The sequence below is a fragment of the Enhydra lutris genome, unplaced genomic scaffold, assembly GCF_002288905.1.
Source record: "Enhydra lutris kenyoni isolate GAN:26980312 unplaced genomic scaffold, ASM228890v2 scaffoldscaffold7, whole genome shotgun sequence".
Classification (NCBI taxonomy): domain Eukaryota; kingdom Metazoa; phylum Chordata; class Mammalia; order Carnivora; family Mustelidae; genus Enhydra; species Enhydra lutris.
Window position 1 is genome coordinate 42,371,366 of NW_019154091.1, and position 12,786 is coordinate 42,384,151.

The window sequence follows — 12,786 nt, forward strand, 5'->3', positions numbered from 1 at the left end:
TAGGTTTTTTTTTTTTTTTAAGATTTTATTTATTTATTTGACAGACGGAGATCACAGAGAAGCAGGCAGAGAGAGAGGAGGACGCGGGCTTCCTGCTGAGCAGAGAGCCCGATGCGGGGCTCGATCCCAGGACCCTGGGATCATGACCTGAGCCGAAGGCAGAGGCTCTAACCACTGAGCCACCCAGGTGCCCCAGTTAAATAGGTTTTAACATTAAATTGGCCCCAACACTTAGGTCTAAAAATCTCATCTCAAAACCCAGGTGAGGCTGGACCTGAGGCACTGGCATGAATTTGAAAGAAATATCTCTGGGAAAATAAGCACGGACCCATGGAAACCAGTTAAATACCTTTCCAGGTGTATAAATATTTTCTTTCAAGTTTACTACAACTGTAAATTCCTCTTTCAAGAGTGACTCTGTGATTCAGGCTGTCATGGCTGTCCGTGGTCTCAATAATCACAGATATTCAAATGAGGAATTTAAACAATCACATTTTTAATTTAAAATGATCTTGATGGGAATCAAACAGCAAAATCCTTTGCTCCTTTCCTGAACTCTAGGCGGAAGGACTAACAGGGACAAGAAGATGTATTCCTTCACTTCTTGATTCTGCCCAATTATTCTTTTTCCCTTAGACATTTTTGCTTTGGATCTTTCAATCACCTGCACGTCCATAACTAAGATGTCACTTTCCACTGAATTCTGTTTTGTTATTTTTGTCAAAAGGTAAGCTTGAACCCATGCGTGTGAGAAAATTGATCTGGTTGCTAATGGGATATAGTGGAAATAAGCAGTTTGACTGACTTTTTCACTCCCTCATATTAGCATTGCTACTTTTAGAGAAACTATTCCTGAAATGATTAGTGTAGGAGGATGGGTTTAGTCTTGTATCTTCTCCTTTAAAGCACTCGGAGTTAGAGATCCCAGAAGGATCAGTTTTCTCACTTGTACTGAAAATGTCACTCTAACAGTTATCTGTCTGCACAGTCAAGTTTTGAGAAATCTTTTGAATTTACCGCATTCACACCATTCTCCATCATGGTGCTAAAAATGACTAATGCGGCTTGGAGACTGGGAGACTGTGAGAGCCGATCATCTCTCCCAATCATAGACCAACACTTACACACACACACACTTACACACACTCACATACACACATGCTCAGCTGACATGAATCCTTAAAGGTTTAAAATATCTTATATGCTAAATGGAATGCAGAGGCGTGTGGGAGGCTTAAGTACATAGTTGCAGTGCTGGTGTCGCTCTGGTCGGTTCTGTCAAAAAAACTGGTCTGGTTGTTTGACTAAAAGACTGGTCTTGTTTTTAACCAGAGGGGCTACTATATCATATATGACTTAATTTTCTATTTAAAAGAATCTCTGGTCTGAAAATGATCAAATGCACTATTTAATTCTATCCTCTTGTCATCTCTGAGAAAAGTGGAGTGCAGCATTCCCTTTTTCAAATAAGAGGAAACCATCTTAGGGAAGATGGTAACCTACCGGAAGTCAAAGGATCACTCTTTTTTAGGGGCCCTATTAGTCACATGAGCCAAGTTAGGGTCACAAGAACCAAATCCTCTAAATAACATCATTTACTTTCTTGATGAATTCTATTCTGATGGCTAAAGGGATTATCAAAACACAGATATATCCTGCTCCCAGAAAAACATATGACAAAGTCTTTTGTGACGTCTTTCAGGGAACGGTGGAGAAGAGCATGGGCTGAATGATAGCAATTAGAAGAAGTGGGAGCTGATTACATCCAAAAGGGGAAGATTAGTTGATAATTGGCAGTGAGTGACGTCCGTGGGAACTTTCCACAAGGCTCTATTTTTGGTCCTGTCTAATTCACCAATTTTGTCAATTACCTGGAAGAAGTCTAGGAACTTGCTTACTAAGTTTGCAGATTACACAAAGCTAGTAAAGCAATAAAGATTAGTAATTCACTAGGTGACCGAATCAAGTTTTAAAAAATGTCTGTTACTTAAGATGGTGCATTCACATTTATCAAGGATAAAGTCTTGCATTTAATCAGAAAAAAAAATTGTGATAGGATGAGTGAAACTTAACTAAGAGCAACTGATAACAAAATAAAAAGCCTCAGGTTTTATAGGACCATAAGCACAATGCAACTACTGAAATAGTCAACACAATCTCTGTTGTCATGCAGAGAGAGAGAAAGGGAGAGAGACGCTGGGTTGATAAAGTTTAATCCTAGAAGCCATAGTACTAGACCATAGCCATCTTTATGGAGCACTTACTGCGTGTGTTAATTACTTAATCCTGATAACAGCATGATGAACTCTGTATTGTTGTTACTGGCACAGAAACCGGGAACACAGATCTAGATGTGTTCACTAGATTTGAACACTGTTTACTGGATTTGAACACTGTACCTCATTGTTTCTCCGAATACTTAGCAAATGTTGGAAGAGTTAGTATGTGGATAGAAAATTAGACTTATTCTGTGGAACATGGTTGTTAGCAGATGGGCAGACAAGGTAACGTGCAAAGCAGAGAAATTTTCTAGGTATTTGGTGACACTGTGTACATCTAGTTTTGGGTACAATGTTAGACTAGATGGCCTCCGATGTTAACATCCAATTGTAAGATTCTAATTTATTGGGTGCCCCTTTCGGCAGCACGTATACTAAAATTGGAAGGATACAGAGAAGATTTGCATGGCCCCAGCGCAAGGATGACATGCAAATTTGTGAAGATTTCCATATTTTTTGAGTACTGGATGTTATATGCAACTGATGAATTATTGAACTCTACAACTGAAACTAATGATGTATTACATGTTGGCTAATTGAATTTAAATTTTAAAAAAAGATTCTAACTTATTGAGAGAAGACTTAATGTAACACAGTATTATCACGAACACCGCCACCACCAACAAAAAGCTTTAAAAGAATAAGTAAATTGCAATAATAAGTAGTAATTTAAATGGTGTTCTCTTGAATGCAAGTTCACAGAGCATTCCACTCACAACCATGTGGCTAAGATGTCCTCACCATTTGTCCTTGGTGAACTCCACCAAAATAATATAGACTTTTGTTTATACATCTTTTATTATATTTAGAATATTATCAGGAATATCCAACATGCAGACCCCCATCCGAGGAGGTTGTTTTTCAGAACTAACAACTGTCATTTAAAAAGCCCTCACACTGTGTGACTCATAATAGCTGTTGGTGTATTAAAAGCAATATTGATGTTGGTTTCAGAATACTGAAAGGGTCAGATCTCTGTGAGTAACTAGTTGTGATGACACGACTACTTTGCTTTTTTTTTTTTTCCTGTTTTGATTACGTTTCAAAAATAAGGATAACATTGCCTTTATATGATTGCTGCAATAAATGCAATAATGTAAATAAGAGTTCTTATCATATTATTCAGATTCTCAAGAAAAATGTAGGTTTTCGATGAAGTGGGTGACACGAATAATTGTGTGTAATAGAGAATTTGCCTGGCCTTTGTCCTGGGTCCTGTTTGGTAAACACTAAACCCATTGAGTTTCCTGAGTAATTGGAATGCCTTTGTTATACAGGGTGGGCCCCTCCAGCCCCACCTGATAGTTAATACTAATGAGATGACCCAGAAGGAGCCGGGCCAGCCAGGAACACCAAGCCCAGGATTAGAGGGTTGAGGCTTTGAGCCCTGCGGTAGCCCAACTCTGGAGCAAAGAGGCCGGAGACTATGTTCTATCACATGGCCAATGGTGCAATCAATCCTGCGTACATCATTAAAACTCAATGAAAATTCCACACCCGAAGTTCAAGGAAACTTCCCTGGTTGGCCATATTCTGCATATTGTCACACAGTGGTGCACCAGCTAGCCACTGCACCCTTCAAGAAAGAAGTTTCGCTTTTGGAACCTTCTTAGACCTTGTTCTGACTTGTATTTTTTTGCCACCATAAAGCTGTAATCATAAGTACTGTGCTTTCCTGAGTTCTGTGAGTCATTCTAGCAAATTGTCAAACCGAAGGGGGTCTGTGGGGACCTCCACATTTATAGCCAGCTTATCAGAAGTGACGGCCATCCTGGGGAACCTCTGAACTTGTGGCTAATGATTCAAGTGAGAACAGTCTTGTGAAGCTCTGTCTAACTGGGTATGTTCCTCAAACATACATAGGAAAAAAGTAGATTTATATAAAAGATAAGCTGATAGTAATTGTAAAAAAAGTAATTTGACCTTGTAGTTCTTCTAGAATTTGTCAAATATGGTTTGATTATAGACATTCTTAAAAGCAAATTTTCAGGGCACCTGGGTGGCTAAGTCGGTTAAGTGTCTGCCTTTGGCTCAAGTCATGATCCCAGGGTCCTGGAACAGAGTCCTGTATCTGGGCCCCTGCTCAGTGAGGGACCTGCTGCTCCCTCTGCTTGTGCACCCTCACTCTCTCTCAAATAAATAAAATCTTAAAAAAAAAAAAAATTTCAGAAACATCTTCATTGAGTACTATTGAAGAAAATAAATGTATGCTGAACACAAAAAATGTTTAGGTAGAGATATAGGTAAGACTTTTCCTGGTTATCCTATAAAACTCTAATGCCAGTGCTTTGTTCCTTATTTATACATAAAGAATCTAACCACCAGAGCAGTGAACAACTTGCTGCTGTTCACAGAGTTATTATGACAGTTTGAATTTTCATCCTTTGAGAGATGGAACCATATCTCACAAATCCCACGTAGGACAGAACCTGGCACACAGGAATTATTGCAATACACACTTGTTCCACTTTCTCAGTTAACTAAGACAAGGGCAATAATTCATCTTATTAATAATCAATCAAGGATTGTACATTTGTTCCCTAGAATGCTACTCTACCTATCATCAAATTTATCCTTCTTAATTTTACTTCTTCCCTATGCCCCTGGAAATTTTGTGAGGATTTGGGAGTGTGTATTTCCTTGTCATGGTATCCCCACTGTCCAACATGGTCCCTGGAACAGAGTGGTCATCCATAAATATTTTTTGAATGTAGATAGTGTTAAAAGGAGTTTCTCATTCATAGAAGTTAATTTTTCCATAGTTTGAAACTATGTAAATTAAATTTGTTACAGGAGATCCCAAACCAACACTTTCTTTACATTATTTTAAGTGCACAACTGTAAATACCTTTGAAAGTAGAGAACAAGCTTGTAGTATTTTCATAAAATAAACAAAAGTAAATTTAAAAAAAATGTTAAGCCATGTTAACATCTTAGAACAAATAAAGGAAAAAGCTTGTGGATTTAAAATACAGTCAGAGACATTTCACCATGACATCTAATCATTGTCATTCTGTTGATTTTTCTGTCAGCACACGTATGAGTAGTATTTTTTAGTTGTATGTGAATTTTTCAGATGGGGTGTATCTCCTGATCAATTACTATGGGAAAAATTTTTCAAGACCATTTGCTATTCAATTCACAGTTTCTTTTGGTTTGCATAGACATGATTTCTGGAAAATCACAGGGAAAAAAGATCATCCATAGACCCCATTCACCTACATTTCCATAGGACTTACCTTTCCTGAAGATTATCTCTGCCAGTTATGAGGCATTATTGAATATGACCTCACTGAAAGATCTAATAAGAATATAATGACTGATTTGTTCTAAAATACACTAAAGAAAGACAGCAGACAGGGTCTCATGAGAAGTGACATTCTGTAATTACCTCCTCCTATCAAAAGAAAAACAATTCCCAGAAATTAATGAATACAGCAAGAGTCTATTTCCTATCTTAATTCTATCTTAATTGCAAAAGTGGATCAATTAAAAAAAGACTACACTGGCAAAGCCCTTCTTTTAAGATTTTGTCTCCCAATTCTCTAGTCATCAAATCAATATATATATGTAAGCATACCATGAACCTATTTTTACCTTCTGAGATGACATATACCATCTCCACCAGCAATGCCCCCATGAAACAACCAAATCCATTGAATAGTGTCAAAAAGTTCATAGAGGTTCCTCTGATGGTACTTGGAACAAATCTGTGTATTACAGAGACTGAAAGGAAAAGAGAAAGTAAAAATTTAGAACATTCTCTGTAAAATACTTCCATAGAATATTATTCAAATTAGTGTTGATCATACCTCAAAGAAAGTTTACTGATAAAGGCAAAATTGGGGTTGGACTTCGTTAAAGTTACTACAGTAAGGCATACTATGATGTTACAATTTACATGTGTCTAAAAGGAGTAAAATATGGCAAAAAATATGTAAAGGAGTAAAATATGGCAAAACATACTCTACATAACAGCTACATGGAAAATTTAATTACTTGGTGGTTTAAGTGTCCCAATGTATTCACCCAAATTTCACCCCGATATGAATACTTCTTACTAATTTTGGATTGAGGTGAGGCTTGTACTAGGTAATATGACAATCTAGTAATAAGGTCTATGATCCTGTGATTTTTACGTAAATCATTAGTTTCCCTCTAGAAAAGTTGAATTTATCATGTAAAGTCAGCATGGAGGCTAAGAGGATGTTCTGGAATGAGACAAGATTTTGCTAAAATCCCAGGTCAACTATTTACTACCTCTGCAATTTTAAGTAAGTTATTTAAACTTTCCAAGCCTCAGTGTTCCTCTCTACAAAATGGGAATAATATCATCACTCACTTGCAGAGGTGCTGTGGCTCTTACTTGCTATAAGTATATGTAATATTATAATGTATGTAAAATGCTGACTTGTAGGAACTGAATCAGGTTGGCTATTTTTAACAGTAATAATCTTACCAAGTCACATGGTTCCTACTTGGCAAAGTCCTTTACATGCATTTAAATTATCCTATTTAAGGAGAGGTTACCTAAAGAGAGACTATAGCTTAAGCTTTGGGTCTCCTAAAAGGTTATCTTCCTTCCCCCAGGTCATTGTTGGGGTAATGGTGGCAAAAGTTTGAAAAAAAATCAAGAAGGAAATCTTTTTTTTTTTTTTTTTTAAATTTCAGTTACAAATAACTTTTTTGAACAGACTCTTAATTATAGAGAACAAACTGGTGGTTACCAGAGGGGAGGGGTTGGGGGATGGGTGAAATAGGTGTTGGTGATTAGAGGGTGCACCTGTGATGAGCACCAGGTGAGGTGTGAACTCACTGAATCACTGTTTAAACACTTGAAACTAATATAATATTATGTGTATATTAAATAACTGAAATTCAAATAAACACTTAAACCCCCCCAACACGTGCACCCGAATGTTTATAGCAGCAATGTCCACAATAGCCAGACTATGGAAAGAACCTAGATGTCCAACAACAGATGAATGGATAAAGATGATGTGGGATAAAGATTCCATTCCATACACAATGGAATACTATGCAGCCATCAAAACCCAAAATCTTGCCATTTGCAATGACGTGGATAGAACTAGAGGATGTTATGCTGAGCAAAATAAGTCAATTAGAGAAAGACAATCTTCATATGTTCTCTCTTATATGAGGAATTTGAGAGGCTGGGTGGGGGGCCATGGAGGGTAGGGAGGGGGAAAAAAAGAAACAAGATGGGATGGGGGAGGGAGACAAACCATAAGAGACTCTTAATCTCAGGAAACAAACTGAGGGTTGCAGGGGGTTTGGGAGGGAGGGATGGGGTGACTGGGTGATGGACATTGGGGAGGGTATGTACTATGTTGAGTGCTGTGAATTGTGTAAGACTGATGATTCACAGACCTGTACCCCTGAAGCAAATAATACATGATGTGTTAATTTAAAAAGGCCCTCCCAAATTTTTCTGGTATCAGACATAGATGAAAATGAGTATATCTGATTTTGTACATATGATATTAACTATATTAAAATATGCATGGCAACCTTAGGGGTACATGCTAAAATATTTACAACATTTATCATACTATGATATCTGGGATTTGTTTCAAAATTATACAATGAGGAGGAAGAGAGTGTGCAAGTGAGGGTGGAGATGAGACAAGTTTGGCTGGCTTGAAAACTATTGAAGCTAGAATGTGAATACACAGGAGTTTATTGCACTAATCTCTCTCTTTTGTATTATGTGTGGTGAAAAATTAGAAGAAAATACATAAAATAACGGGAACAGCGTTAGCTTAGAGTGGTTGAATTATTGAATTTTTAATTTTGCTTCTCCTTACTCGTTTGTACTTTGCAAATTTGTCTACAGTGAGAGATCATAAATAAACATTAAAATTCGTTTAAAAAAGAAAAGTGGTGATAGAAAACCAGTATACTGGAGAGACTAAAAACCTCCAGCTTCCTTTTCTTCTCCTTTTTTTTTTTTTAATAGATAGGGGAGGGACAGAAGGAGAGGGAGAGAGAGAATTTTTTTTTTTTTTAAGATTTTATTTATTTATTTGACAGAGAGATAGATCACAAGTAGGCAGGGAGGCAGTCAGAGAGAGAGGAGGAAGCAGGCTCCCCGCTGAGCAGAGAGCCCGATGCGGGCCTCGATTCCAGGACTCTGGGACCATGACCTGAGGCGAAGGCAGAGGCTTTAACCCACTGAGCCACCCAGGCGCCCGGAGAAAGAGAATCTTAAACAAGCTTCACACCCAGCCCGGAAGCTCAGCTCCGGGCTCGATCTCATGACCCTGAGATCATGACCTGGACGCACAAGCGTTGGACACTTAAGTGACAGAGCCACCCAGGCGCCCCTTAGTTTTCTTTTCGAGAAAGAGATCTTACTATCTCCTCCCTTCTCTTTCAGGAAAACGTCAGCCCTGGTTTATGTGCCTTTTCCCCCAGAAAAACTGCATTTGTTTGGCCCTTTTGAATAAACTTACTAATACATCCTATAAATGTATTCATTCACTTTCTTAGCATTCATTTAACATTTCTGTTTTGGTTTCTGCATGTCCTGCACGTTTTTATTTCTCCTCCAATAAACGTTCAGAGGAATCCCTAACTGCGCTTCGGCAAATGGACTGCGTAATGAGGCCGAGCCCACCGTGGGCTCAGGCACTGGGGTATCTTTCCAGGATTTTCCACTCTGGGAGGGCAGAGAGCAGAGAGACATGTGCGATGCTAAGGGCAGTATTAACAGGCTCTTAATACCACAAATACTTACTGGAAGTGAAGATAATGATGGTGATAAATAAAACACTGTGGAGAAGGGCTTCAAATATCGGCGTCAAGGGGCCATGGGTGCCATGGCTCTCTTGTGCAGCGCAAATCACCCCATAGGAGCCCGAGGCCAAGCTCACAAGTTTTTGTGTGTGTGTGCTTTTTTTTTTTTTTTTTTTTTCCTGGAAGATCTGGAGGACCATATGAGAGAAATGCTGAAGAGGCTTTGGGAAGAAATGATTCACTGTTATAAAAAGGATTTGGCTTATGAACTTTCCTTTCTATAAATATGAGGAGACAAACAATGGGCAGAAAGACTAAGTAGGCCGATTTCTTTCACTGAGAAAAAGCAGAACGTACAAGCCCATTATTACTCTGCTAGTTAATTATTAATCCTATGCTTTTCTCTTGCTAGAACTTCTGGTGCGGTATATAATTCATGAACACACTTTGCCAGCTCTCTGACTGCTGGTTAATCTCTCTTTGGTGTCATTTTAGTCGTTTTGAAAGCCTCCGGTTCCCTTTTAGAGAACTTAGCTTTTCAAGTCCTCAGATCTCCATTTTCAGGCACCGACTTGCATGTTCTGATCTCTTTCGACTTTAGTGATCATCAACCTGATTTTTTAGGCTCTGCGGTACTTCTTTTCACACATAATAGCAGAGATAGTATCCACAAGTCTGCCACTATCCCAAAATTCTCATTTTACCTTGAAGACACAGTAAAAAATATTCGGTACATGTGAAAGCTGGTCCTGCCAAGGAGAGCTGAAATGTGCCTCCAGGTGGAGGCTGGTTAGTGTTTGCAAGGATGCCCCATCACAGCATCTGTGGAATCTACAGACCGCGGGGCTATAACCACTTTCCTGAGGCCCCTGGTGCTGGGGACTCATTGCCAAAATTTCTTTTACTCTAATTTTGTTTATCAACTGTTTGGTGTGCTTATTATGTTTGGTGAGAAGTTATTTCGAACACATGTAAGAGAAGTATCCCGGTCCCAGAAAACGGAACTTTATCCTATTAGCCATTTTCAGATCATCATTCCTTCCTCATCCCTAAAAAGCTTTGGCTTATTGTTTCTGATTATGTCAATATCATTCGATGGCATCACCTAATACTTCTCTCTTGTGCAGTCATCTGTCAACCTCTAGGACATTTTCCTCTGTTATTCGAAGTCATCAGCTCCTCTCACCTTTTCATATTCTCCAGTTCTAGTCCTGCCTTAGTTCCTGGCAATTTTATCAAATACAGAGATCACCCATCAAAACTTCCATCCTGCTAGATCTTGGTTTCTCAGTCCCATGACCTTCTTTCTAATGTCCTCATCCTCCACTCTACCTTAGCCATTCATTACCACAGTCACACCCTGAAACTTGTCCCTCAGACCAGGAGTTGGTGAACTACCTACCATCAGGTGAGGTTTGGCCCACTACCTGTTTGTAAATAAAGTTTTATTGGAACACAGCCGTACTCCTTCATTAGATACGCCTATGATGGCTCATACACTACAATGACAGTTGAGTAGTTGTAACAGGGTCTGGCTGGTATGAAAAGCCTATTTACAATCTGACACTTTTCAGAAAAAGCTTGCCAACCCATGCCCTAGGCCAGTAATTGTAAGCATTCCATTATCTCAACTTTGTGCATCCCCCTCTGACTACAACCTTCTGTCTTCAGAGTTTACTGTCTGCTATTCAATCACAAAAATGCTTAGACTCCTTTAGGATCTCCACTCCACTGCTCTGCTCCTTTTGTTATTCTTACCTCTTTCATGCCTTTATATTCCTACTACTCTTTTTAACCAACTTAAATTCCGTGGTTAATTGTTATGATCATATTCTTTCACATGTCCTCATTCCCTCGCCTTTCACTTGCTTTTTGGAGACTCATTGGCCCAACAATTCACTCCCTGCCATCTCTGCTCCTAGATCCACGCAGTCTAACGTTTCTGGAAGAAAAACATGTAACCATAACCATGTTGACCAACTCATCTTAAATTCCTGACCACAAATCTCAAATGGTCTCCTAATGCTCCCTGGCAATTTCTATAACTCCCGAGTTCATTCACTCTCTCATTGTCTTAGACAACAATTTCTTACCTCTCCCTTCTCCTCACATCCCCCAACTCTATCCTTCCATCCTCACTCAAAGCTCATGGCCTGACACCCTACTTCACTGAAAATAATCAGTCAGCCAGCAGAGAATTTCCACAGGAATCGCCTCACCTACTTATGCACCCATGAGTTTTTGCCTCTACGCACTCTGCTCTCCACATTGTTACCATTGATAAACCATCCTTGCTTCTATCTAAAGCCATATTCTCAACTTGCAAATGAGATCTCAAACTCTCTCCTTGCAGTAATTTTCCCCCTCCTAATACCATCGATTTTCCCTCTTTTTTAAAATTTTCCCTCTCATTTGAATCATTCCCACCAACATGCGGTATGATGCCATTATCTTTCCTTCCTCAAACACGAAAACTTGTTCTTAACCCCATTCTTTGGCAGTTACTGTCCCATTTCTTTGCTCTCTTTTGCTGCAAAATTCTTAAGATGAATTATCTATAATTCTCTTCCCATTATCCCTTCAACTCATTCTAAACAGGCTTTTCTGCATTCCCATATCCCACACAAGAAAGCTCTTTTCCAAACCACTAGTAACTGCCAAATTGCTCAACCCAACGGTCAATTCTCAGTCCTCATCTTTTTTGACATATTAGCAGCATTTGACATGGATGAACACTCCTTCCTCCTTGATACCATTTCTTCATGTGGTAAGATATTGCTCTCTTGGTTTTGCTTTTTCTTGCTTCTTTTCTCTCTTCTTTGCAGACTTCTCATCTTCTTTTAATGTCTTAATGATGATATGCTTCAGGGTTGAGTTCTTGAACCCTCTTCTTTGTCTACACTGACTCCCAGTGTACCCTGACTCCCTTGGTGATCTCAACTAGTCCCATTGCTTTAAATATCATTGATATGCTTATGACTTTCAAATTTGCATAGATCTCTTAGTTCAATATGAAAATACAGACTTGGATATTCAATTCCCTATTTGTCACTTCAGTCTGACATCTTTTCATGTCCAAAATGAAACTGGTGATCTTATCCCTAAACCTTATTCCCCCTGTAGCCTTTTGTCTCTCTGTAGATGGCAACTGCAACTTTCTAGGTGCTCAGGCCATAAACTTAGATGTAAGTCTTCTCTTTTTCTCATACCCTATTGTTCCTTCTTTAGAATAGTATTCTCACTACCTACACTGCTACTCTCCTGGTCTGAGGCACTCATTTCTTCCCTTAATTCATCTATCTTCTATCCTTTTCCTTATTGTAGTATATTCTTAATGTCTCTTTTTCTTCAGGGTAGTATGTTCTAGACAGCAGAGAGAAGATTTCTTTAAAAGTGTGAGTAATGTCATGTCATCCCTTTTCCCATTTCACTCAGAGCCCAAGTCAGAGTCTTTACAACAGCCACTCTGACTCATCTCTTACTAGTTTTTCTCTTCCTTACTCTCCTCCAGCTGCATGAGACTCCTTACCCTTCATTACCAGATACACTCTAATCTCTACATTTAATGACTCCCTTGCTAACAGTAATGTTCTTTCCAGATATCCTTGTGGCTGACTCTCTCAACTTTTTCAAGTCTTTGTGTATCTATTACTTCTCATTGAGGTGTATCCTAGTCGATCTTTCTCCCTTTGGTAGAAGTTAGGTTCTACAATGGCAGAAATTTTCATCTATTTTTTTTTAAATTGAT

The 12,786-nt window shown here is 38.8% G+C and overlaps 1 protein-coding gene across 1 annotated transcript in view; it reads right to left on the reverse strand.

Moving 5' to 3' along the window:
* LOC111141973 (solute carrier family 15 member 5) overlaps positions 1–12,786 on the reverse strand; it is an 86,058-nt gene that overhangs the window by 17,373 nt on the left and 55,899 nt on the right. Inside the window, exon 7 of the mRNA XM_022494862.1 lies at positions 5,877–6,005. Within this exon, the coding sequence (XP_022350570.1) occupies positions 5,877–6,005 (129 nt within the window). The remainder of the gene's footprint in view (positions 1–5,876; positions 6,006–12,786) is intronic.